At 50.5% G+C, this 27515-nt stretch overlaps 1 protein-coding gene across 3 annotated transcripts in view; it reads left to right on the top strand.

The window, feature by feature from the left end:
• The window catches only part of thada (THADA armadillo repeat containing), a 65503-nt gene that overhangs the window by 8480 nt on the left and 29508 nt on the right, over positions 1–27515 (top strand). For 2 of the 3 annotated variants that reach the window (XM_076047290.1, XM_076047292.1), the window contains exons 16-28: positions 499–724; positions 1186–1321; positions 1423–1559; positions 1988–2137; positions 2529–2692; positions 5651–5760; positions 8233–8365; positions 9960–10085; positions 10276–10398; positions 10909–11000; positions 15720–15809; positions 18734–18865; positions 26644–26812. In XM_076047290.1, coding sequence (XP_075903405.1) covers positions 499–724; positions 1186–1321; positions 1423–1559; positions 1988–2137; positions 2529–2692; positions 5651–5760; positions 8233–8365; positions 9960–10085; positions 10276–10398; positions 10909–11000; positions 15720–15809; positions 18734–18865; positions 26644–26812 — 1788 coding nt within the window. The remainder of the gene's footprint in view (positions 1–498; positions 725–1185; positions 1322–1422; positions 1560–1987; positions 2138–2528; positions 2693–5650; positions 5761–8232; positions 8366–9959; positions 10086–10275; positions 10399–10908; positions 11001–15719; positions 15810–18733; positions 18866–26643; positions 26813–27515) is intronic. The other variant, XM_076047291.1, reaches the window with a different exon arrangement.

The following is a 27515-nucleotide window of genomic DNA, read 5'->3' as shown; positions in this document are numbered from 1 at the left end:
GCACAAAAACAAATGGAAATTATAGAGTTGATTATTGCTAATAGGACAAAACACTACATGTGCGCAGTTCTTGGATGTGTTGTCCGGGACGTCCTCTTGCTGACATATCCAGTTGTTAGCTGGATGGAACAGTGCATGAGCAGCATGTGGCTAAATGTTGGCCAGTGCACTAAAATCAACAGGCCACCGTAGTTCACTGGCAAGCTCAGGAGAGGGAGGGCACCGAGTCCTCCAGGGGACGCGAGTGAAAGAGTGCTGCAATTTACAATGTAACCACTTGATGTCACTCTTTCTTCGTAAAAATCTTCCAATATTACACACTGGACCTTACACACAGTACAGCGCTTCACAGATGCAGTGGGGTGTCCAAAAACTTTTGTCCCACCGGTGCACCAGGTAGACGGACGTGCCGCTGAGCAGCCAGGTTGAGTGATGTCACCCTGAAGGTTCTGCTGGAGGTCACTGTGCTGATGGTCTCTCCTCCCTGCCGCTCCTCAGGACCAGGAGAGGATGCGCTGCGTTCTGCAGGCCGCTCTGGACCTCAGCACCAGCACCAAACCCTTCGACAGCGTGACGGCCGCCCACCTCCTGGCTCTGCTGCTGCCGCTGCCCCACCTCGGCCCAGCCCTGCTGCACTGCGCCCAGGAGCAGAACCTGGAGGACTTCCAGCTGCCGCCGCAGCCCTCCGAGGGCACCGTCGTCTTGGAGGCCAACGCCTTAGCTGGTACGATCCAAGTGGCAGAGGTTCAGTGAGCGACCTTCATCCACAGTCACCCACCGTCACAGTCAGAAGCCTTTATTGTTATTGTAAGAGAGCATAAAATGAAATTCAAGGCGCTACTCTTGCTTGGCGTTTAAGAATATTAGAATATAATGAGATAGATAAAGAATTGTATTTGAAAAATAGTGCAAGAACGGGTGAAAGTAAAATAAGACTAGTACAGTGTCCAGATGATTGCACAGTGTGGACTCAGTTTCCCAGGATTATTTCAAGTGTTTGGCATTGGAGCCCATGTTGTGATGGATCGACACACACTTTAGTTTGAGACGTTCCTGGTGCTGCTCCTGGGCCCTTTGTGATGTCAGCAGCTCTGCTGGCCGTGTCCTCCAGGCGGGCAGAGAGCAAGCAGTGATCCTCTGGGCTGGTGGATCACTCTGACCGCTGATGTTGCCTTGTGTCTCCAGTGGTGCAGCTGCTGCTGCTCTCCCTGCAGCTGGAGGTGAGCCGGGCCGAGTCGTCTCTGCTGCAGGCCGCTGCTTCCTGTCCCCTGTACGGCAGAGCCCACTGCATCACCGCCGTCCTGCAGCAGCTGCACACGGAGTGAGCGCCCCCTCGCTGCATCAACAGTCTCTGCACTGAACAGTCTTTGCTTTGGGAGTCATGATGCTGATGCTGATGCTGCGTTAACTCTGTGTGTTCAGGACCTTGACCCAGACGGAGCAGTGGAGAAGTCTGGTGTCGGCTCTGATCTCCGTGTGCTACAGGATGTCCGAGGTGGTTTCCCCTGTGGTCCAGAGCTCCTCTCCAGAGGGCCTCATCCCCATGGACAGTGACTCCGGTAACCAGTCGCTCACTGGGCCCACTGGGCTCACTGGGTCCACTGGGACACAGTGTTCTGATTGCTCGCTCTTCTTCACCTGCCCATATTCTGCATCGTAAATATAGTAAAAACAGACCATAATAAGCAAACTGGTTTTGTTGTATGTATCTGCTGCAGTGTTGATTTGGTGTCCTTTTCTCACAACAAAGATGAGTGTTCATGAAGTTAACACTGCAGTTAAAAAAAATACATGAACTGGGGTCTGCAGTGGTCCAGTAGAGTCGGGACGACTGATACAGAACCATTAGGTTGTACCTGATGGTTCCTTTTCACACTGTTTAACACGGCCCATGTTCAGCACCAGCGGCGTTCTCACAGAAACTGAGATCAGAACTAAAACTGACCTCTAAGCTGACAATAGAAGCGATGTGTGTGTTAATCACCAGAGACATCAGCTGGTCTCCAGAAGATCCTCCAGGAGATCCAACCCAGGGACACCAATGACTTCTTCACCAGCGCCAGGGAGCTGGAAGCCAGCCGAGAAGACGGCCGTGACGCCCAGGCTGCTGCAGCTGGCAGGCTGTCGCTCACTGCGGGTCGGTGAAGAAGTCCTCCAATCACCAGCTTCAACACAGCAGCGTGTTCAACACGCCCCGTTGCATTAGGCTGAGAGGCGGTCCTCGCTCTCCAGCCTCTGAAAGAGAGGAGTTTGACTTCGTCTCCTGATATTTATTCATATCTGTTGGATCGGAAGTGGAATTGTTGCACTTGTCAGATTCTTTATCAACAATATCGATCTGTAACGCCACTCATTTGGCGAGTCCCTTGAGCGCCCTCCAGTGTTGGTACCTGCAGCGATGCAATGAACAATGAATGGCTGTTTTAATAAGAGGAGGATTCCAAAAATGTAGCAAACGTCATCAAATCATCATCAAAAAGAAAAATCTAAATTAAAGATACGTGTGTGTGTGTGTGTGTGGTGTCCAGCAGGTGGCGAGGGCTACAGGGTGACGGCCCAGATGGTGCTGGTGTGCTGCTGGCGGAGCATGAAGGAGGTGGCCACACTGCTGGGCCAGCTGTGTCACAGCCTGCCACTGCACTGCACCCAGGAGCACTCGCACACACAGCAGGGGCTCATCACCAGAGCACAGGTGAGGCTGACACCAGGCACCAGGACCATGGTCCACAGGCTTCCACCAGAACCAGGTCCTGGCTGCCTGCGATGTTTGCAAAGCAGGTTTTTCATTCCAACTTCTCTGCTGGCTGTCATTGAACAGAGGCTTTGAATTCTTGCATCGTCATCTGCTTTTGTTTCAATGTCGAAATAGAGAAAAAAAACAACGTTTTCACAGTTCAGAGTACCACACGTTATCTGACTTGAGCTGTATCTACTGCCACCTTGTGGTCTCTCTGCGTTTCTGCACTCTTTTTTTATTGAAGGACACCACCAGTCTCAGAGGAGTTACGGCCGTACGACGGCTCTTTCTGTTGTCTAGACCATTTTTAAAACCTCCAAAAGCCCTCAAGAGAAAATCAACAACACACACAATGCGAGTGCAGCGAGGCCTTCTGGGATACGACTCCTCTATTTGGGTCACAATGGCTCCATGTAATTAGACTGCAGAAACTTCCCTCCGAGCACTGGCAGCTTTTTTCCTTTTTTTTTTTTCTGGGAAACGGGCAACGCTCGCAAACAGGAAGTTGACGTCTAAATGCAGCCACCCCCCTACAACCCCCCCCCCCCCCCCCCCCCCCCCACACACACACACACACACACACACACTCACCACCGCTGGCGGCGGCTACCAGCTTCCTCTGCCCTTTTAAACAGACGGGAAACGTTTCTGGAGGGAAGCTTTAAATAGAGCCAAGCCACCAGCGGCTCAGCCTGGCCCGGCCCGGCTCGGCCCCGCAGTGGTCTGAGCCCTGGCAGCCACCGGGGCCGGTCCGATGGCGAGTGTGGCTGCTGTTTTTAACCAGTGAGGTCAGGCCGGTTCTGGGGCCAGTGCTGGGATCAGTCACTGGGCTCAGCACCGCCAGGGTTCACTCTGCCAGGACTGCAGCTTGGTTCACTTTGGTCCACTGCAGTTCTGGCAGGATCAGAACCATTTTCAATCCACTTCTTTATTTCGTTATTTAAGGTTGTCTTCATTTATTTATGTGTTTATCTCTTTTTTTCTTTTCTTGATTCTTTTGTTAAAAGTCCAATGTGGAATATATATACATATATATATGTATATATATATGTACTGACAGTAGAGAGTTTGGTATTTAGACTGAACGCTAGGGGGCGTCCTCGAATACACCAACCAAAAGGAAGAAGAAGAAGGTGGAGCAGGTATCCAGGTTTGGGTGTGCAGGCAATTGTAGTTCACTGGCAAGCTCAGGAGAGGGAGGGAGAACTCTGCAATCTCAAAAGTAACCACTCGATGTCACTGTTTCCTCTCAAAATGTCCAAATATTACACACTGGACCTTCAGTGCCGTAGAAATGTATTGTTGGTATTGTTGCTGCTCTCTCTCTCTCCCTCCCTCCCCCAGCCCCTCTCTCACTTTGTGTCCCTCCCTCAATCCACTGATGGCCAGGATAATATTAAATATAATATACCTAAAGCAGCCACCAGGTGGTTCTTGAAGCCACCTGTGTGATTCAGCAGCTCTACCTGGGAGAATAAACCAGTCAGAAAGACGTTCACCCTCTCAGCCAGTCTTGCTGCTCATTATGGTTCCCACCACCACCACCACCACCACCACCACCAAGGTTTACAAGTTTAGTTTAGTTTAGTTGAGTTGAGTTTAGTTGAGTCTCATCTTCCAGCGCTTTTTTTCTTCCCCTTTTCACGCAGCTCTTCTTCTTCTTTCCCCCCCTCCTCCCCACCCTCTCCCCCTGTGCCCTCCGTGCCACCCCTGACTCAGTCCAGGCCCCCCGGGGCCCCCCTGTGGCCAAGGCCTTAATGACAGGGCGCTGTCCCGCCTCGCCCTGCCGCCTCACCTGCCTGCCGCTCGCCAACTTTTACGCTCAGTCAGGAGACGGCCGCCGACACTGTGACCCAGCGGGTGGTTTTACTGACGGTGGCCATTATGGAGACCAAGTCTCGCCCTCCTCTGCTCCTCCCCCCCCCCCCCCCCCCAGGAGCGCTTGTCACGCCACTGACAGGCCTTCCTCTCGCTCTCTCTCTCTCTCTCTCTCTCTCTCTCTCACGCTCGGCTGTAAAACTAAAGTGGCATCCCGAAAAAGCAGTGTTTAGCCAGCGCAGCCAAGTGGAGGAAAGGGCAAACTGGGATTAGATAACACAGCTCTCAGAGTTGTTGGTTTGACGCTGGCTGGCAGTCAGTCAGTCAGCCAGTCAGCCAGTCAGCCAGCCAGCCAGTCAGCAGGCCAGTCAGTCAGTCAGTCAGCCAGTCAGTCAGTCAGCCAGTCAGCAGGCCAGTCAGTCAGTCAGTCAGTCAGTCAGTCAGCCAGCAGGCCAGCCAGTCAGTCAGCCAGTCAGTCAGTCTGCAGGCCAGCCAGTCAGTCAGTCAGTCAGCCAGTCTGCAGGCCAGTCAGTCAGCCAGTCAGTCTGCAGGCCAGCCAGTCAGTCAGCCAGTCTGCAGGCCAGTCAGTCAGTCAGTCAGTCAGTCAGCCAGTCAGTCAGTCAGCCAGTCAGTCAGCAGGCTAGTCAGTCAGCCAGTCAGTCAGTCAGTCAGTCAGCCAGCCAGCCAGCCAGCCAGCCAGCCAGCCAGTCAGATGTCTCTTGAAGGACGATCTGTGTGTCTGTCTTTGCTTCACTGCATGGAGATGTAATTGCCCTTGAAGGGCCCCTGCTGTGAACAACGGTCTCCTTCAGCTCCTTGATGAGCCTTTTTGTGTTAGTCAGTGGGAGAAATGACAACTAGTGTGTTTCTGCCTGGGCTGAGACCGGCCCTTTGGATTTTGCGCGACCAATCAAAGCAGCCAAAGTGAATGCATTCAACCTGGAATTCATGGGGCCGCTTCAACATCTCCTCAGTGGGCGTGTCCAGGTCCGAGGGTCTCGTTGTGAAGCTTCTTCATTGTACAGCACTGAGTTCCACACTAGGCCCTGCTGCTCTGCTTCCTGTTGACACGGCCACTGTGTTTGTGTCTTGCAGGTGGAGGGCGTCGGCCTCTACTTCCGCCAGCAGCTCCTGCAGTCGCGCCACCGCGGCACCTTTGAACTGGCCTACGTGGGCTTCGTACGCTTCACTGACATGCTGTGCAGGTGTGTGTGTGTGTGTGTGTGTGTGTGTGTGTGTGTGTGTGTGTGTGTGTGTGTGTGTGTGTGTGTGTGTGTGTGTGTGTGTGTGTGTGTGTGTGTGTCTCAGATGATACAGTTACTAGTATCAGTTACTAGTACTGTACTTGGAGGTAACTCGTGCCTTGTGGTTGCCAGCTTTACTCATGAATCAGTCAATATGTCAGTTTTCTGAGCGGACGTTTTCATTATTAATAATAATAATAATAATAATAATAATAATAATAATAATAATAATAAAAAAAAGATGAAATTTCTGTAGGATCTGTTAATGAGGTATATGTATTGGTCTATAGGGGGCAGCATTTACTGTGACCAGGAGTTTTAATTTGAAGCCACAGTAATAAGTCAACTGGAAGGTGGAGGTTGACCCTGGAAATCTGGAAGTTGATCCAGTTTAAAATCCCTGGGTGTCACTACTGGCAGATCCTGTATGTTGATGCCATCAAAGGGCTGCTTTGGAGACAAGATGTTGCAGGACATTAGAAGACTCTGTTCTAATTTTAAGTTGTTATTGGAAGATATCACAGTTGTAGCTGCTGAACTGTGGGTTTTTTCTAGATCTGGTCAGGATTAAAAAAAAAAGTCAAGTGGTGATTTACTCCTGAGGTAGACGGAGGACTTTCCCCTCCCCCTCCTCCTCCCTCTGCGCCGGGCGTCTGCAGGCCTGGTGGCAGGTGGCAACAAACCCGCATGAAGAAACTGACGCGACCGCGTCGCCTTTGAACCTCCCATGACTGAGCGGCTCAAAATGAACTTGTTTTCCTCCTGCGACAAACCAGGCTGCTGCTGTTGTGTAATGAAGGCCACATTCTAGTGGTGGCCTGTACTGGAAGTGTGTGTGTGTGTGTGTGTGTGTGTGTGTGTGTGTGTGTGTGTGTGGCACGCTGGGTTATGGGGTGTTGATTGGTGGGTGTGTAACCGCCGTCTTTTGATGCTCTGGGTTCTGGTTCTGGTTCTGGTCCTTCACTGCATTCTCTCTCTCTCTCTCTCTGCTCACTGGTCTCTCTCCATTCTAACCTGTGTCCATGTTATTTCCATTACTGCATATTTATATTTCCCACTCTTGTAGTGGTGTTTTGACGACTGAACTGTTTTGCTGCAGATGTGCAGCAGGTTGTGGGTCTCCGCACCTCAGCACCGGTCCACAGACCATCAGTCACTCCTAGGGCTGCTTGAGAGTTCTGGACCAGACTGTTGCTGTCAATGTCTGTGTTGATAGATTCATGGTAGAAATGAAGCTAGCATTAAATTGCAGTGATTGCCTCAGGTTTTGAGGGAGTGGTCGCTCGTCTATCAGCCCACTAACTACCAACTACAGGAAGTACAACTATGCTGCTGCTGAGAAACTAGTGCCTTAAATTGCAAGGCCACCCAAATGTTTGGCTTGTGTGCTTTTTCTATGCCTTTACATTGTGTTGATAGAGCTGCACTGCTACTCTGTTACATTGCTACACTGTTACATTGCTACACTGTTACACTGCTACACTGTTACACTGTTAAATTGCTACACTGTTACATTGCTACACTGTTACACTGTTACACTGTTACACTGCTACACTGTTACATTGCTACACTGTTACACTGTTAAATTGCTACACTGTTACATTGCTACACTGTTACATTGCTACACTGTTACACTGCTACACTGTTAAATTGCTACACTGTTACATTGCTACACTGTTACACTGCTACACTGTTAAATTGCTACACTGTTACATTGCTACACTGTTACATTGCTACACTGTTACACTGTTACACTGTTACACTGCTACACTGTTACACTGCTACACTGTTACATTGCTACACTGTTACATTGCTCCACTGCTCTGTCCTTTGCATTAGAAGGCTGCCATTGGTCGGCTCTCCTCCACTGGCTCCTCTTAAACTGCAGCTTCACACACACAAGCGCACAGCGGTTTCTTGTGTGTGTGTGTGTGCGCTTCACATCATATTCTTAGCGTGTGTTTTCCGAGCGCTCCTCAGTTAAAGGCTGGAATTTCCCTGACTGTGTAAGCCGTTCTCAAAGTGGCAACATGTGAGCGAGGACGGCGGTTGGCTGTCGTCTGGGCGTCCTCACTAAATAAATGTGCTGCTGTTGGTTGTTGTGAATGGCGCTGGCATGAATCAAAGCTGTGAGGACATCTTTTCTATGTAGTGGCGAGAGCGCCGCCGCCAGGCTGCAAACCGCAGCTGCTGTGTTTAGACTCACGGATGCATTGAGTTCAGCTCGGGTCAGCGGCGTGCAGTCACGTTCTGACAGCAGCGCTGTTGTCAACACTCCTGCTGGTCTGGGAGCAAAATAACCGCTGGGAACTTCCTGTTGTGACTTTAGCTTTCTGACTGTGCTGCTGTTCAGGTTCTTCATACAAAAGAAGCCTTAAAAAGATGACTCTGTGTGTGTGTGTGTGTGTGTGTGTGTGTGTGTGTGTGTGTCAGGAGTGAACTCCCCAGCTTGCAGCAGCTTCCTGCCCACTGGCTGGCGGAGGTCCTGGAGGAGGTCAAGTGCAGCGACCCTTCGTCCACGCTGTGTGCCACCAGGCGCAGCGCTGGAATACCGTTCTACATCCAGGTGAGTCAATGCAGCTTTAGACAGGAGTCCACAGCCACAGGTGGAGCACAGTTGCACTGCCCAACTCCTCATGGAGGGCTGCTTCTCTAAAATGTTGTCCTTTCCAACCAGTTGAAATGAATGCAAAGACATCAGTGTGAACCACAGCACCCCCGAGGCCTCTCCTCCTGATTCCTCCTTTATTATTTTGTACAGTCTTGTTTACTGAACAGCTGTTCACTGTAGCTGCCACTGATGGGCAGGAACACCAGGTGTGCTGTGGCTACTATACACTGATGTTGATGTATTTGCTTGTTGAGCTTCTTCCAGTGTTCCAAGTCATTCATCAGGCCGTAGTTTCCACTCTGGAGCCTTAATGTTGGCCACTCGCTGCTGGAGGAACACTGAGTGTTGTCAGCCTGTTGCTCCTTCACACTGAGTGACACACACACACACACACACACACACACACACACACACACACACAGGCAGTGTGTCCTCTGGTTCACCTCCTCAGTGCCACACACCTCCAACAATGTGTTGTAATCTCTGACTAACCTGCCTTCACTCTGCTGGCTGTGACTCACTGTTATTCAACCACCCCCCCACCCCCTCTCCCGGCCCCCCTCTCATCAGTGATAATACCAGCAGACATGACATAGTGCAGTCATTTGGGAGCTTGGTTCTTCTTTCGTGTGGTTTATGAGTAAAAAGGCTCATGGCGCTGCTGACATCACCGTCTCTCCCGTTTCATAATAACTTTATGTAACCGGCTGTAGCGCCGCTATCTTGAAAAGCCTTTGAAGCGGCAGAGTTTTGGCCCAGGATGCAGGTGTTTTTTTGTTCCGCCGCTGGGAACCTTTTTATTTTTCCCCCCGCAGGAGTTTTTTATGCTCTGAAATTGAAAATAATGTCAAGGAGAATCACCGGTAGTCAACTCAGAGTCCAAATCACATCAGAATATATCTAGTATTGTCTTGCAGGAGGAAGTGAACAAGCTGATGTTCAGAGCCACGCCAGGTCTGGCCAGTTGGAATTACAAGACTCAGCATTTCTTGAAAGTGTTTCCCTGCTCTGACTTCCTGTCGCTGCCAGGGTCCCATAAAGCCTAAAATATCACGTTGGACTTCTGAGCCTGGAGGTGTTCTTCAAGCCTTCAGTCATGCTGACTTTGCTCTGCCTATAGAAGAAATTTCCTGTGCTGAGTTCCAACCAAAGGAATCCTTCTGAGGCAAGCACACTGGGAATGCACAGCCCCCCCACCCCCCCACCCCCCTCTAATGCTCTTCCTCCACAAACTGTATGCCTTGTATGTTTTCACCACAGAGGTCACTGTTTCCCAACAATGACTCAGCACAGCTACACGTTCAGTCATGGAACAAAGGGCAGATCTTTTTTGTGTGGGGGAACGTTGGGAATGTTGAATGTGTTGGTGCAGGAAGTCTTTGGACACCTTGAAGGAGACTTTTTAGAGCCTGAGTGGAAAACGGACCGCTGCCCTCTGCCACCTCTGCTTTTGTTGGCTGAGCTGAGCAGCAAGCACTGTTTGCTGCACTGTTGAAGCCCCCCCCCACCCCCCGTGAACATCGGTCATCCTCAGCCTCTCCTCTCGCAGGCTCTCCTCTCCTCGGAGCCCAAGGCCTCCAGCTGCAGCCTGTTGAAGATGACCATGAGGGAGCTGATGGCTCTGGCCAGGCCTGCAGCTGCTGAGGGCAGCACCAACACCTCCACCGTTCCACAGGTTGGTCTGGACCAGAGAGCAGAGCTGCACACACACACACACACACACACACACACACACACACTGAAACACTCTTTAGGAAGTCGTAGCTTGGACTTCACACTTTATTTGCACTGGCTGATTCATATTGTGAAAAGTGTGTGTGTGTGTGTGTGTGTGTGTGTGTGTGTGTGTGTGTGTGTCCCATCAGGTTCATGCCCTCAACATCCTGAGGGCTCTGTACAGAGACACGCGCCTTGGGGAGAACATCATTCCCTTCATTGCAGAGGGCCTGCAGGCCGCTGTGCTGGGCTTCACCTCTCCAGTCTGGGCAGTGAGTTCTGACCGCCGTGGGTTCCGGCCGGGAGCAGACCAGCAGTCTGGCTGCATCTCAACACACTAGTGGTTCAGATTGACTTGTGTTCTGTCCATCATCTTGACACTGTGGACAGCTGCTGGAGGTGCCTGCCATTGGCCATCATCACACTGCATGCTGGTTATGAGGATGATACACTCAACCCTGTAGAATGAAATGGTGACGCTTCATCTTGAGGTCAAAGGTCAACCCCACTCTGGCTTCCCCACACAGTGACAACTCCAGCCGGTTGTTCATTGGCAGCTACAGAGTCAGCTGATATAGAAGCCATCTGTTGCTGTTCAATATGTCACATCAAAGTTTCTCCTCATCATCATCACGACATCAGGTGTCTGCTGCTGTTTCCACCACACTGACTCATCCTCTGTCTTTCCTTCTCTCTCCTGTGTGTGTGTGTGTGTGTGTGTGTGTGTGTGTGTGTGTGTGTGTGTGTGTGTGTGTGTGTGTGTGTGTGTGTGTGTGTCCCAGGTGAGGAATTCCTCCACCCTCCTCTTCAGCACTCTCATCACCAGGATCTTTGGAGTGAAGAGAGGGAAGGACGAGCACTCCAAGAAGAACAGGTGAGCGCTTCTCTCCCTCTCCTCCACCGCCGCTGCTGCTGCTGCTGCTGCTGCTGCTGCTGCTGCTGCTGCTGCTGTGGACTCACAGTAGACGCAGAGGTCCAGTCAGTCGATGGACTGACCCGCACTTTTCTCTCCAACAGTTTTACTCTTTTCAACTTTTATTTTGACGGGGTGCAGTAACAGATTCACGTTTGGAAGTAATATTAAAAATAGCACGAGCGTGATTTAAAATGAGCCGACGGTGCCACAGGCAGATGTTGTTGAACATCACCGGGGGGCGCTGTTGTTACACCGACCCTGCCGTGATGCCAGTTTGACTGCACTCACACAGACGGCCAGTGATGCCTGTGGAGATGTAGGTCTGCTTCACTGCTGCACTGGTGAAGGAAGGAGTTCATATATCAGAATGAAACATTAATAACACTGTCATAACCTGCTGTCTCACTGTAACCGCCCCACACCAAGTCAACAGGATCACATTGCTTTTCTTTTTTTTTTTTTTTTAAAGAACTAGAAGGAGAGCTCTACAATGAAGCAAATATGAAAACCAACCCAGACCTGCTTATTCTCCAGCTGTTTCACTGCCCCCTCATAGTTGTTATTCAACCACAACAGATGCGAGTCTTCAACAGGCTTCTTTTTTTAAAGTGTACGTAGGATCCCGTCAATGCAGTGAAGACATTCTTTGACTGGAGCAACGCGGAGAGAATCCAAATTCTTTCTGTCTTTTTATTGGCTGGGTAAGTCCTTGATCCCACGGCTCTGCTCTCAAGATGAGATGATCAGTGATGATGCTCTTCACAGCTGCACTGCTGGTTGTGTTGTTCTAGCCAGTGCAGCGGTCCAGGACCGTTTGAAACGAGCTGCATTGTTGGCTGCTGCCCGCTGACTGGCTGCACTGCGGCTCTGTCCCAGTCTGCTGCCCAGGTGTTTGGTGGACGTCGACCTGGGCTGAGTGGGGTTTTTTTCCACAAAATGTGGTTGCAAGTACAGCAACAACATACAGTAACACTTGTCAGGTTTGCTTGCAGCTAAAATATTCCAATTAGAATCAGTTCATATGTCCACACTGAATGAAAAGGCTCCATATAAACACCTCATTTGCAAAGTAATGGCACCTCAGCGGCTGAATGTGTTGTTACTGGAGGGAGTGGAAAGGTGACAGCTGGAAGTCAGGATGGAGAGGGTGGCCCGGGTCCATGAAGAGCTGCCATGCTGGACTTCTTAGAGTGCTGGAGCTCCGTGTGGTCGATGCAAACCCACGACACGAAGGAGCAAACGCACAACGTCAGCTTCAGCAACACACACTGGGACAACACAAACCCAGCAACACACACCTGAGCAACACAACGCCAGCTTCAGCAACACACCTGAGCAACACACACCTGAGCAACACAACGCCAGCTTCAGCAACACACCTGGACAACGTGTCCCCTCACATGACGCCGCCAGCGTTTGCCTTCTCCTACATCAACACCACAATTGTTTTGTCATGGAGCGCCATCATGTTTGTCGACCAATCAGGACGCCCCTCCCATTCAGCCCTTCAGATCATATTTGAACACAAACACGCACTAGCATGCCTCCCTTGTTGGACCATGTGATGTTGTCTTCAGAAGTACTTTATTAGTACAGAGTTCATCCAGAGTAAACACGACATGAAACAGCTGCTATACTTCTCAGTGTTTAGTTTAATAATCCAGCCAGTCCCTTCCCATGTTCCTCTGCTTCAGGGTCAGGAGGAAACAAGCATCAGCCAATGAGCTACTGACATGGTTCTTGTTTGAATTGATTTGCTCATTTGTGTATTTCTTGTAATTGTTTGCTTGGGATGGCTTTGATAAAAGAGACTTCAACCGTCGACTGGAGATCCTTGTGGAAATACGAGGTGCGTGTGTCGCAGAGCTGCAGCTCGTTTACTCCCCCGCGCTGCTTCACGTCTGCTTCCTGTTACTGCCCTGGTGTTACGCTTGCAGTGCCCGGGCAGCAGTGGATGCATTGTGACAGCCTGTCTACTCCAATGTCTGGCCGTCGGTGTCGATGCTTTGGTGCTGAAGATGAAACACGTGGAGCACAGTCACCGCTTTCTCCTCAGCCGTCTGGCAGAAGCGAGCTGCTTGCTGCCGCTTGGAGTTGAGCAGAGTTGCTTTATTGGAGCCTGTCAGTGCATCTCCCTCCTGAAGTCATCCTCACCTGCTGCTCATCCGTCCCATCGCCATCCTTCCACCACCGCCAACATCTACAGATCACTCTCTCCCTCCCTACTGGGCCAGACTGTCATGTTAGTCACTCTATGCCCCTCATAAGCCAATCAATCAATCAATCAATCAATCAACTAAGCACTGTGCACAATCAAAGAGAAAACCAACCCAAACTCCCCAGTTTGAAGGAACCTTGAGCTGCTTTGACCTTGAAGTAAGCGTGTTGACTGTTGGAGAAGAGAAGGGGAGTGTCTGTGCTCTCTATGAAGAGGGTCTTCATGTGAGACTGAAGAGGTCAGAGGTTGTGTCAGAGTAGATTAGGGAGGGTGAAGGCTGCAGAGGTCGAAGCAGAGTAGGAGGAATGTGGAGAGCTTCCTGTACTGGAGACACACCTGCTGAGGTGACTGGACTGTTCAGAAAGAGGCCACCGTTTCTGTAGCTCGGATGAGAAACCTCTTCCAGCCTCGGCAAAGGTGGGAGCAGTCCGGAACCTTCGTCTTCTGTCTTCATTCCCTCTGAATTTGTCCTCTTCTGCGCACCGTGTGTGTAATCCTGGCTGCTCCTTTCAATGTGTCCTGCCATTGGAGGTGAGCAGCGTGTCAGACACATGCTGAACGTGTTGCTTTCATGAAGACAAAAACAGAAGGAGTGAACGCATGAGTCATCCTCCCACCATGACCATCCATCCATCCATGCTGCTGAGCTCCACCAGAGGCAGCGTGGGGGTGTTTGCAGCTTCCTCTTTCATCACGAGCTTCGTAGCAGACGAGGCCGCTTCCCCTTCTGGAGCGACTTGATCTCCACTCAGCAGCCCAGGGGACCTGACTGGGACTTTGGCTGAGTGGCACTTCCAGCAGCAAGTCATCCAAAGATACATCATGTGATTCATCTTATCTCACCCACTGTCATCTACACACACACACACACACACACACACACAACATGTGAATGCATTGAAATGCTTCTTCCTCTGCTCTGATGAGCAGTGTGGGATGAGGCCTGGTTGTGCTATGATGATTCTCATGTGCACCATTCTGTACCTTTACATCAGAACTCACGAGAGTTTGAATGCTGTCCTGCCATTGTGTCACCCTACTGGCTGCCGTTTGTGGCACGCATGCGTTTAACTTTAGCATAGTTGTGTGAAAAGTGCAGGGTTGACGTTTACATTTATTATAGTGTCCAGAGGGCTTGTTCCAGGGCAATTGCAGAGTAGGGTTTTATCACAGTGAAAGCTGTTTTAAAGTGCATGAAAGAATATGTTTCTATACCACATCATTCTTTTTAAAGAAGGACATAAAGCAGAATCTAGGAGTGAAGCTTTTACTGCTTAAGGGAGGAGTGCAGGTCTGAGTCGCTCGACGCCGTGTTCAGTCCACAAAGAAGAGAGCGGCTCTAAACTCTGCCTCCAACTATGGCCTAAAAAGACCATTTCCATCTGCTTCTGTTGTTTTCTGTCTCAGGCTCTCGTGTGTGTGATTAGGCTCAGCCCAGTTCAGGGCTAAACTACCTTTTCTTAAACTTGAGGATAGACTTTATTGTTGAGATTAGGGGGATCCATAAAGGCTTTGTCTTTGCTTGGAAGTGAAGGTCCTGGCGGAGTTCCTTCCTCCATCGTGTGCGTCTCGTGTCTTCTGGCAGTAAGAAATCTCATTTGTACACTTTAAAATGCAATACAGATGTTTTGCCCAATAACCTTCAAAGTCTTGCCTCCTTTTAGAAAAAAAAACAAAACACTTTCTCTGAGGTCCTGGGATTTGTAATATTTTGGAATGTCCCATTTGCCTTCTAGTTTGCAGATTTGCTTGAGACTGAAACTTGTTGTTCTTCCCCAAAACTGGAGTGTGCTATCTAATGTAGAGTGCAATCCCTAACAAAGAGAGCCTTTCACAGTGAACAGTGGTGACGTGGGAGGGGGTGGGGGGGTGCACCCCCGTGGCTGTGTTTGGGAGCTTGTCGTTCAAAGGTACTGCCTGCAAGGGTGACCACAACTACTTAGATCATGAGCTTTGCTGAGCAGCAACGACTTCCAGATCTGTATGGTATTATCAAGTGGGTGGACAACCTCACTAGGTGGCATAACATGTGACATGATGATGTATTGGGTGGAGAAACTGAGGGGATACGCCAGAAAGAACCCAACCATGTGAGAACCTAACCCAGTGAGAACCCAACCACAATGAGAACCTAACACAGTGAGAACCCCACCAGGTGGGAACCCTACCACAGTGAGAACCCAACCCAGAGAACCCAACCACAGTGAGAACCCAACCATGTTAGAACCCAATCACAGTGAGAACCCAACCCAGAGAACCTAAGCCAGTGAGAACCCCACCAGGTGAGAACCCCACCACAGTGAGAACCCAACCCAACCCAATTTCTTCCTGGTCCAATTCCAGCAGGTGGAATGAGTGCGCTGGTGCTCAGTGGTTGTCCCAGTGTGTGAATGTTCTTGAGTGAGTGCGCACCCTGGGTCAGTGAGGCTCAATGTGTCCTGCTGTCTGTCTCCTCTCAGGATGACGGGCCGAGAGTTCTTCACTCGCTTTCCAGCCCTCTACCCGTTCCTCCTGAACCAGCTGGAGGAAGCTGCAGCCACGGTGGAGAGGTGAGGCCTCCACTCACACACTCACTCAGCCGTCGCCTTCACACCCTCACTTTGCATTATTCTCTGTGTGTCCGATGTAAATGAATTTCCTGAGTCTTCTCAGCAACACTGCTGGTGAGACAGTGGCGTGCTGAGAAGAAGGCTCGTGGAACTAGAAGGTGGAGGTGACCCTGGGGACACCTGTCCCCTCCAGCGGACCCAGGTCCGGTCCTGGAGTCAGTCTCTATTGGACCGGCTCCAGTGACTCCTCGTGGGCCGTCGGCTCGACACCCAAACGGCGTCAGCGGTGTGGAGAGCAGAGTTGAGGCTTTGTTTAGGCGGCGGTTGAGTCTCCTGCAGTTCACTGGCCGGGTGTCTCCAGCCCAGACCCCCTTCTGGCAGCCACAGCTCCCACAGCAGTCTTATCTGAGCATGGATCCAATTAATGGACTGCTTTTTCAGACTGGCTCTTAAACAATTTCCCCCCACTTCCCTCGACCCTTGTTAAAACATTTGCACGTTTCCCACGGAAGCAGCTCTCAGCTCTCCCTCTTCCCCCGTCATTCCAGCGGGTCACGCCACCCAGCGAGGACACATGCACTACGCATCAGCAGGTCACAGTGTAGTCACGGTAGCACAAGTCTTCAAACAACAACAACAACAACAACAACAACAACAACAGGGGAAGAAAGGAAACGAGCCTCCGTGTCGACCTTCTGCTGCTCTGCGTCTCTGACTTCACTGTTTGTAGCTTCATCTGAGAGGGAGAGCCAGACTTCTCTCATTATGCTGCAACAGTACGGCACTGAGATGGCACTCAAAGATCCAGCTTCCACCCACTGTCTCATCAATCAGGCTGCACAAACCTGCAGTGGCCCCAGTTTTGAATCTTTTCATCAATATTGAATTCATTTATAATTCTCTCTCTCACCCTGATTGTGAGTGAGATTTTTTATTTTATTAGTATTATTATTTCCATGACGCTTTGTGTCCAGTCATTGGCAGAGATTTAAGGTCTGCGTAGTCTCCTCCAGTGTTGCTCTATGTGATAAACTGTTGGCACAAAGATGTGAAGAAATGATATTTGTCTCTCAGTTCCAGCTGAACTCAAGCTGAACTTCCATCTGTGCCTGTGTTGATTTTTATTTTCATTTTATTTTCTTGGTCGGGGGGGCGGTAGTTGTCTGGCAACTGACTGACTGACTGACTGGGGAGCTGCAGCTTCAGTTCAGCTGTGAACTCACGTCTGCTGCGTCGCTCTCACTACTGAGCAGACGGACTTCACAGATAGTGGAGGTGGGCGTCTTGTTTCCTCCCCCCCCCCCCCCCTCTCTCTCTGTCTCTCTCGCTCGCTCGCTCTCTCTCTCTTCCTCTCTCTCTCTCTCTCTCTCTCTCTCTCTCTCTCTCTCTCTCTCGCTCTTTCTCAGAGAAGGAAAGCAGACGTAGCCAGCAGCACTAAGGATGATTTAGAGGTCAGGAAGCGGAGGGGGGGGGGGAGGGGGGGGAGGAGAGGACGCTGATGGAAAAGTTGACCCTGGAATGTGAGAGTGGCATTAGAAGCCACTGGGACTCTCTTCCTCATCCTGTCCGGTGTTCCTGCCTGCAGCTCTGATGCCAGCCACCAGGGGGCTCAGACCTTGTTTGCTGCTGCCCCTCCGCTCCCTCCGTCTGCTGCCCCTCCAGTGCCCCTCCAGTGGCTTCACCCTCACTTCCTGTCCCGCTGCGCTCCACTAAACCAGGACAGTAAACACACCGCACCAGTCGCTAATTGGCTGGCTGTTACATTTCCCATCATGCTGATCTATAGCCGTCCCAGCGGACGTGCTCGCGTGTGTGTGTGTGTGTGTGTGTGTGTGTGTGTGTGTGTGTGTTCTCACACAAGTTGTTTTTCACAGCAGGACTGTTGTTCTGTCTGCGAACTCAGAAATCCTCACATCTAATGACAAGGCCTGAAGGACAGACACACACAGACAGACACAGACACACACAGACACACACACCATAAGTGAAAGTCATTATTGTGGGGCAGAGTCGTCAGTTCATGGTGTGATTGTCCTTTGCTCTGACGGCAGGTTGAGGAGAAATAAAGCAAACTGCTGGAGTGCAGAACCTGTTTTCTCCACTTTGTGGTTAAAATTCTTCTCTCTCCCTCTCTCTCTCTCTCTCCCCCTGTATGTCTCTCTGTTTTTGCTCCATCCTTCATTCACTGTGAGCGGGGTGTCAAAGTGAAACTGTGAAACCGCTGCCAGAGACTTTCCAGTGTGACTCAGCTGGCGGCCAGGACAGGCCAGGCCAGGCCAGGCTGGGTGGATGGATGGATGATGGAGGAGTCCATGTGTGTGTTGGAGTGTGTGTGCTTTTGGACATTCACTGGGTTTGTGTTGAAAGACTTGTTGGGACTGAAGGTGTTTTCATGCTCTGTGCTTCTCGTGCTCTGGTGGGGCTGATTGTCCTCATCCTGCTTTATTTCCTGTCTTATTGCTGCTCTAACCGGACTGTTTATTTGCCGTGGGGCCCTGTGCCCACAGAGTGGAGTCATTCTGGCTGAAAGTGCTGGGATTAGCAATCTGTGCGGTGGGTGGGCGGGGGCTGTTTAGCTGGTGTGAAGGAAGAAAACACTGCCACCTGCCAGTGTGGGAATGCCAGTGAGAACTGGGCTCACGGTTTGTGGAGGAAGACACGTTGACTTTATTGGGAAGTAGTCAAATAGCCGAGAGCCGTGCATGCTAGCAGGTAGCTGCTGGGCCAATAGTGGTCCCTCGTGAATGGGTTGTTAAGTGTTTTTAAACATCTGGGGTTAATGATGGAACTGATGAGTCCATACTCAGAGAGCGACGGTGCAGCTCCACCATCAGCAACACGTGACTGAAGACAAACGCTTCCTGACACCTGCAGCTCCCCTGACCATTGTCTGTGTGTGTGTGTGTGTGTGTGTGTGTGTCCAGTGACAGTGGCCAGGTGAAGCTGCACCCCAGCCTGTTCCTGCTGCTGCTGGTGCTCAGCAGACTCTACCCCTCCCCCATGGATGGATCTTCTTCGCCGCTGGGTCTCGCTCCTTTCATGCCCTTCATCATCAGGTGGGTGTCACACTGTGGAGAGGCACACTCAACACTTCAATGCATGCTTCCAAAGTCCCACCGCTTCATGGGGATTTCTGCAGGAGTGTAAGAGCGTAGAGGTTGAGCACGGTGAGAGCAGGAGGGGGAGGCCTGCAGCTCTAATCTAGAACAGCAAATACAATCCACTCTAGAAGATCAGCTGAAGTCAAGATACACTTGAATTAAAGAGATCAAATGAAAGACGAGATAACAGATCAGAGGGCATAGAAAGTACGGTAATTAATTTTAAGACTTTAATTAACTCCAGGTTTTATATTTAGTATTAATGGCAGTGAGTACATCTCTTGCTTCTCAGTCAACTTAAAAGTCTATCCCATGTATATGTATGCACACACACACACACACACACACACACACACACACACATTGATGACTATAATTAGTCCATGCTATTGACTGCAAATTGGCTCCTTTCTCTGTGTTTATTTCATTCATCAGTTGAGTTTGATTAGCGTGAGAGCAGTATTGAGAGTGCGACGGCGTTACAGTATTACTCAGTTACAATTATTGTCATGAAATATTTTCCCGGTATGTGTGTGTGTGTGTGTGTGTGTGTGTTTGAAGAGCTTTGGCTGCATCACAGTCACATGGAAATGATTTGTGGTTTATTGTTAAAAAAAGAGAAAGTGAGAAAAGTGAATCCTTGCAGTTGCTCTGCTCTTGCACTCTGGATGCTGGACGGAACAGAGCTCGTGCAGCACGCGGGTGAACGTTGCCGACGGCGCGTCGGTGAACTGCACTTGGCGACTGACGATGCAGTACATGACAAATGCACGAGGTGTCCATAAACATTTGGTGACCTCCTGCAGCGCATGTTTACGTTGCTGTTTTCCTTCGGGTGTGTTTTTCTTGCACGTTATGCTCTTTACAATAACATCACCGGCGTGTAGGAAAAGAGTGCAGATACTGCGGCCGTGTGTGCGTCTGTGCGCCCAGACTAAACACCTGTGCAGATGGACTTTGTGTCTCCGGCAGGTTTGTGCGTTGCTCCGCCTTGCAGCTGCGGCGGTGGATTAGATTGCGGCGCTTCTATCGCAGCTCCGCTCGCCGTTTGCAGGGGAGTAAACAATGGAGGCCAATGGGAAACTGTGGTTGCAGCCTTCATTTCTAACATTCCAGCCATGGAAAAAAAAAAGCAAAGAGTCACAAATATTATTGGTACTGGTTCGCCCGCTGCGCTGGCAGCCTGCTCTAAAGTTGGCACATCTCGCACACACGTGTTGTTGCTGGCTTGACGCGACACTTATTGTTTTTAACCTTTGCTAGAAAAAAACATCTTCTAGATCAACATTTGACTATTTATAACCCAAATATGTGAAACAAAAAAACAAAATCTGAATGAATGGCCATCAACTGGCAACAACGACCTTGACTGCTGCGTGTGTACGTGCTGAGGTTCTGCTCGGTCCTGGTATTTAGTCTTGAGTGGCTGATGTTGTCCAGCTGCTTTCCACCCACTGCGTCCCGGTACACCGGTGTACTGTGAGATAATGTCAGGTGTGGCGTGAAAAAGTATCCAGTTTCACCTCATTGGGCTAAGGAAATAATCACATTCCCCGGTTGAGTGAGTGTATAACAGGAATGTGAACGCGTCTTCCTCCCAGAATGTCAGAACATCAGCTTCCACACTGTGAGTGTCAGTAAATGCAGAGACTTTATTGTCATTATCATTATAAAAGAAAGTTGGTTTGCGTTGGTGGTGTGCATGGGGTTTTTTTGTTGTGTTTTTTTCAATGTAGAAAATGTGCCGTGGCTCACATGGTCACATGGGTGGTCACATGGGTGGTCACATGGTCCGTCTCAGCTGCTGCTGGGCTCTCACACCTTCACCAGTGCACGTTACCCAGCATCCCATTGTGCACAAGACAGAAACCACTCGGTAGGCGGGGGCAGGAACCAGTGCAGGAGCAGCTCTTCTGTGATTGGTCCATTTCAAACCCTGACAGCCGTTGCTCCATCTTCTAGTTGATTTTTAACCATTGCCATATTTTCCTCAGGAGAACTCCCATCCTCGCCGTGTTTAGGCTCCAGTCTGCCTGCAGTTAAATGCTTTCAAAGCACCAGCGTGTCCTTGCTTTGTTTTTGTATTAAATATCATGAGGCCGTGATGTCAGTTCAGGTAAATACAATTCATTCCCACAGACGCAGGGGAAGAGTGAGCGCTGGAGTGAGCTGTGAGTGAGTGAGTGAGTGAGTGAGTGCATGTCTGTGTTGTGCAGCCCAGCCAGAGACCTTGAGGTTGGAATGTACTGTGGATGGTTTGAAGGAATCAACTTGAATCTATGTGTCTGTCAACAAGCAGGGCCAAATGTAAAGCAGCCAGCTGTGGTGCTCCTGCAGCGCACATGTCAGGCAGCTGCTGTGTTATTGGGTAAAATACGCCACACGTCAAGATGGGAAACATCGTGCAGAACTCCCTCAAGTCGTTCTGTACTTCCTTCGCTTGCTCCATTCTTCAAAAGATATGGGATTATAGTAGGCGGCTCGGGAGGTCGGCCCTTTGTGAGGTCACAAGGCAAACTGGTACTTCCCCGGGTGATGTGTGGGTAACCCCGGCCAGGTGTTTCTTTAACCCTGGGAGACTTTCTGTCTCTTTCTGAATGTGAAGGTCCAGCAGAAGCATCATTTTAAGCAGCGGACTAACACACTGGGGCTTTCGCTGCGTGCTGTAAACAGAGGGCTAAAAGGGGCTGCTGACTGGAGATCAGTACAACTGTCCCAGTGGAGTCCAGCATTAAAAACATACATCTGAGAATGTACACGTTCGTGATGTTGAAGCACCGTGCGGAGCCTCTCAGCCAGTCCGGAGGTGTGAAACAAACGACTGGCCATGACGCGGTGCTGCTCACTTCAGTTCTAAATATGGCCATGTTCTCCCTGCGCCTGACCTCGTAAACACGCATCTGGCCAACATTGCAGCAGAAAAAAGTAGAAAATAAAAAAAGAGGGCGGTCAGGAGGTGACTAACGCAGATTGGAATCGCATAATTGATGCGTTGTAAACACAACGAGAGAATATTTAGAGCCGCTGAGTTCACCTTCTGCCAGGCAGCCAGTCTGACTCAGCCAGACAAGTATGCAGCCTGGAGGAGAGCTGGGAGAGTCCATGGATGGATGACTGGATGGATGAATGGATGGATGGATAACTGGGTAGATGGATGGAGGGAGGGAGGGAGGGAGGGAGGGATGGATGGATGGATGGATAACTGGATAGATGGATGGATGGATGGATGGATGGCTGACTGGCTGGATAACTGGATGACTGGATGACTGGATGGATGAATGGATGGGTGGATAACTGGATAGATGGATGGAGGGAGGGAGGGAGGGAGGGAGGGAGGGATAACTGGATGGATGGATAACTGGATGGATGGATGGATGGATAGATGGATGGATGGATGGGTGGATATCTGGATAGATGGATGGAGGGAGGGAGGGAGGGATGGATGGATAACTGGATGGATGGATGGAGGGAGGGATGGAGGGATGGATGGATAACTGGATAACTGGATGGATGGATGGAGGGAGGGATGGATGGATGGATGACTGGATAACTGGATAGATGGATGGATGGATGGCTGACTGGCTGGATAACTGGATGGATGGATGGATGGATACCTGGATAGTTGGATGGATGGATGGATGGATACCTGGATAGTTGGATGGATGGATAGATGGATAACTGGATGGATGGATGGATGGATGGATACCTGGATAGTTGGATGGATGGATGGATGGATAACTGGATGGATGGATGGATGGATAACTGGATGGTTGGATGGATGGATGGATGGTTGGATAGATGGATGGATGGATGACCGGATGGATGGATGGATGGATGGTTGGTTGGATGGCTCGCCCGTAGGAACAGCTACCAGGCCTCGTGGCAAGTGAGACCCTGAGGTATTTTCACTGGGTCTGGTCTCGGTCTCGGAGCGGGAGGACTGGGGGTTTTGATCCAGACCAGTGGAGACTCAGCCAAGACTGCAATGACACGGTCATAACAGAGAGGAATCCAGCTGCTGCCTTGCTTCGCTCCATTGGTGGCACCCAGAGTGACACCCTGCCCCTTTATTGCAACTAGTTCAAATATCTGGCACAGCAGCGAGAAGTTCCGTAAAGTGATTGAAGGACGCCTTGCTGGAAGGAAATGTTGCTGTTCCGCTAATGTAGAAGCAAAGTGCAGTAAAACAAAATGAAGATATTGGCCATTAGTCGTGTTTGGTTGCTGTTGATCTCTGATATCTCCTGGATCTCCATGCTGTCTGGTCTGGACCGGGTCTTGGTCTGGGTCTGGCTTGGTGTCATCTTGACTAAGACACTGCTGTCCACACCAAGCCCACATGTTGGAAATGTTAAATATAGCTGGGCTCTCATTTCATCGGCTCCTCATTACCCCCAGTACCCCCCCAGAACCCCCACCCCCCACCCCCCGAGCCAGGCGTTTGCAGTCATGCTGCCCCCCCACCCCTCCCCGGACTCTGACGTAGAACAGCCGCTGCGATGACGACAGCTGGGAGGGAATGAGATGATGATGGACACATTCTTCTCTAACAGTGAATGAACGCTTCCTGTGTCCAGACGGCTTCTTATCTTCAGACGCATTTTGTCTTCCCAGTCTCTGTAGCCCCCCCCCCCCGCCTCTCTGCAGGCAAGGTGATTTGTGTCTTGTGACATCCACTGCAGGCATTTTTCTTTGGCCCCCTCCCTCCCTCACTCCCTCCCTCCCTCCCTCCCTCACCTATCACAACTTCACGCTGTTATATCTCAGTTCTTTCTGAAGCACTAGGAAGGGATGTGCAAGCTGAGACCAGTCACTCTGTCACTGTAACTACAGACCAGGAGCCTTTTGATTGGTGCTTTTCTTGGTGGTAGAGAAAGAGACATGAAGCTGTGGTCAATCATGCAATTTGGTTTTCCGAGGAGGTCTTCAATAATTATGTTCTCCGGGCCTCTTAATGAGGTAAAATGTTGTCAAATGTCAATTGCTTGTTTCGCAATCTAGGTAATCGGCCAATCACATGGCAGCAACTCAATAATACACGGAGGAATGTGGACGTGGTTAGGAGGACTTGCTGAGGCTCAAAACAAGCATCTGAATGGAGAAAGACAGGATTTGAAGATGGCCTGGTTGCTGGTACCAGTGTACCAGTGTGTCACAAACAGCTGATTTTCACTCAACCATCTTGACAGAGAACAATAAAAAATCATTTTAGCCATAAAGCACTTTTCATCAGGAAATGTCAAAGTGTGAGAGTGCTCCTCACAGAGAAGATGGCCTGTGAGGAGGTCAGAAGAGGATGACTGGCAACATTCATTCATTCATCTTCCATCCCCGCTTCTTCCCCAGCTCAGGGTCTCGGGTCTGCTGGAGCCTCTCCCAGCTGTCAGAGGGTGAAGGCAGGGTTAGGGTTCGGGTGACGCCCTGGACAAGGAACCTCATGATGACCAGGTCACCAGAGAGTCAACCCGTCAGCCTCACTCTCACTCAGGGCTACAGACACACATTCACATCTCATCCTAGAGGTTCACCACCACAGTTGAGACGGTGGAGAGGAAAACATTTGTTGATGAAAGAAAATCGCACCTTGAGCACAAGATGGGGAGAAGTGTTTGTTAGTGCGCCCTCTGTCTGCCTCAGATGGATTTATCGCAACTCGTCCTTGTCAATGAAGCTCTTTGTGCTAATGTGGAAATGAAGACGCTTCCTCTTTCACATCTGCACTCAAGCTGGAACCTGCGCTCCATCAACTGAAGAACAGATGTTGAGCCATTACTGCAAATTGTCTGACTGACTTCAGACTGTGACTGATCATGTGACTGATCATGTGACTGATCAGATTTAAATCTGCAGGTGTGTTAGTGGCTGTGGAGCCAGTGTGAGGGAGCAGAGAGTGACTCGCACCAGCAGAACCCTCTAGTGTGTGAACAGAACCACTGCTGGTCTCCAGTCTGGCCCAGTCAGAAGTCTGCTGTGACCCCACAGGGCTGCTTCTAAAATTACACCCTTCACAACTGCAAAACTGCCATTTCCCCTCAGCAAAGGGTCTCAACGGGAGGAATTAGCACAGATAGTTAACATGTGGGCCTCCAGTAGGGACCCAGAGGACTGCGTATGTGTGTGTGTGTGTGTGTGTGTGAAAGCAGACAGGAGGGGTGTGGGGGCGGAGGCTTGTACACCTACATTATTCTTCACATGTCCAGGCGTGTGGAGCTCTGGAATGTGAACTGCTGGCTGCGGTTGGCACAGGGTCACTGCCTGTCTGTCTGTCTGACTGACGGCAGGAGTGTGTGTGTGTGTGTGTGTGTGTGTGTGTGTGTGTGATAGACACTAGGAGAGTGGTGCAAAGAGGAGGCCTGCTGGCAGCAGGTGGAAAAACATTTGTTGACAGTTGACTTGTTGCACAGCTCCGTCTTTGTCCCCCCCCCCTCCGACCTCACCCCAACACCCCAACCAACCCCCCAACTCTTTTCTTTGTGAGTTCCCTCCTGGCGGCGGCTGGCCAGCGCTGTCTCTGCCCCGCAGCTGCAGGCTATCAGTGCAGATTTCTCCCCTGCTTCCAGCTGAAGCTTCCTTTGCGTCTCTGCGTTCCACTGCTCTGCTGACGGAGGTTTCTTTCTCCTCGCTGCAGTTTCCCACTGCAGGTTTCCTCCACAACCCTCAACCTGCCTGTTCCACTCACCTGTCCCCATGGTTGCTTTGCCTCTGAGTCTATGGGTCTCACGATATAGAACAAGAACAACAATGTATTCCACACTGGACCTTCAGAGTAATGTCCTTGTACTCCTGGTACAACACACACTTGGTCTCGTCTTTCGCCTGAATTCACATCCACAGCGAGGACGCCAGAGCTCGTCTGTTGTGCGTCTTCGCTTGCTGAGGTTTTCTGAAGCTGCTCTGATGTTGTGAACGCCGGAGTCGCTACGGAAGTTTCCAGAACGGGCTGGAAAACACGGAAGCGGTCTCGTGTATATGCTTCTAATTATTCTCCGAGCGACGGGAGCGACCAATCACAGAGCAGGTCGTAGCCACTGGGTTTGTTGACATAAAGAGTGACTTGAAGAAGCAACTCTACACATGTGGAAGACATCGGAGTACACCCCCCCTCCACACCCCCCCGCCCCCCCGCCATTATCTCACTGCTGCTCGTCTCGTCCTCTCAGGTCGACTGTTATGACACTGAAGGAGGAGAGACTGTCAGCCTGTAAACAAGGCTAATTTTAGTGGCTGCCACTGGCCGCCCTCCTCCTTCACTGGCACATACTGTAAATGTGTGTGTGAAGCAGTGCGCACCCCTCCACACCACCGCAGGCAGGAGTGTCTTTCCACAGAGGCTCTTCAAGGTTCTTCAGATGTTTGTCGTGCAGCTTATCGCCCAGGTTGTTTAGGTTGTCAATCTTTACACACACACACACACACACACACACACACACACACATGTCACGGTGCTACATAACGCATGATACATTGAGTTTTCCCCAACTTCCATGGAGCATAATGAGACTTGGCTGAACAAACAGCACACTACGATACTTTGATTGGAAAGCTAAATGGAAGTGTGTGGCCTGGTGAGCAGTCGGCCAGCTCTATTAATAACTGATGTAATGTGGTGCTACTTTGGTCATTGGCTCAGACCTCCTCTGAGGATCAGGGTAACAATGCAGCTGTCCCATCTCCATGCTTGAGCAACTTTCCATGACACTAACTGTCGGTCCCTGTGGCTGCTTGATTGGCAGATGCGGGCGCTCGGCGGTCTATCGCACCAGGGAGATGGCGGCTCGGGCGCTCGTCCCGTTTGTCCTGCTGACGCAGGTGCCGTCCACCGTGGGCTCTCTGCTGCAGGAGCTCCCGGCCCACCCGGGACCCCACGTCCAACACAACCACGTCCACGGGACTCTGCTGCAGGTCTGGAGACGCACACCTCGCACAAAACCGGCACTGCTGCTACACACGGCGTCAGCCGTGGCAGTTAACACCCCGACCTTGAAGAACCTGAGTGTGATGTGCACACACACACACACACACACACACACACACACACACACACACACTGATGAATACACCCTTGGCTCCAGTGGTTCCCTGACTCATGGTTGTTTGCTGTGGTTGGAATGAAGGATTGAAGCTCAATATTATCAGAGTTCTCTCCATAGGAGGAGACTCAGGCAACTCAGTTCAACTTAAAATGCTTCCATTTGAAATATGAACGATGTTACGGCTTTGACAACACAGTCGACCCACCATTCAAACTCAACATGCTGTTTTACTGACAATTTGGCTCCTGTGGCGGCATGCACGTCACCTTGAATACGAAACCTCTCGTTCATCATGTTAATTCCCAGTTTCCTATTCAGAAGCATCGCCATGCATTGATACAGAAAACCAGTTTATGTTAAAAGATGAAAGGAAAGCTTTCCCTGATAGTTCAGATAGACAGCCGTGCTGCTCCTTGGTCTCCTCTAGAAGCATCCTCACCACCACGACTGACTGAGACGTTGGCATCAGGCGACCACTGTGAGAACTTGGAGCCTTTGTTTTCCGAAGGTGTAACTCTGGCGACGGGGCCTTATTTGTTCCTGCTGTACCAACACCTGCAGTAGATCTCCTA

This window comes from Nelusetta ayraudi, unplaced genomic scaffold, assembly GCF_046127955.1.
Source record: "Nelusetta ayraudi isolate G7.1 ecotype Tasmania unplaced genomic scaffold, CSIRO-AGI_Nayr_v1 ptg000093l, whole genome shotgun sequence".
Taxonomy (NCBI): Eukaryota; Metazoa; Chordata; class Actinopteri; order Tetraodontiformes; family Monacanthidae; genus Nelusetta; species Nelusetta ayraudi.
This window is presented reverse-complemented; position numbering and strand designations above follow the sequence as displayed.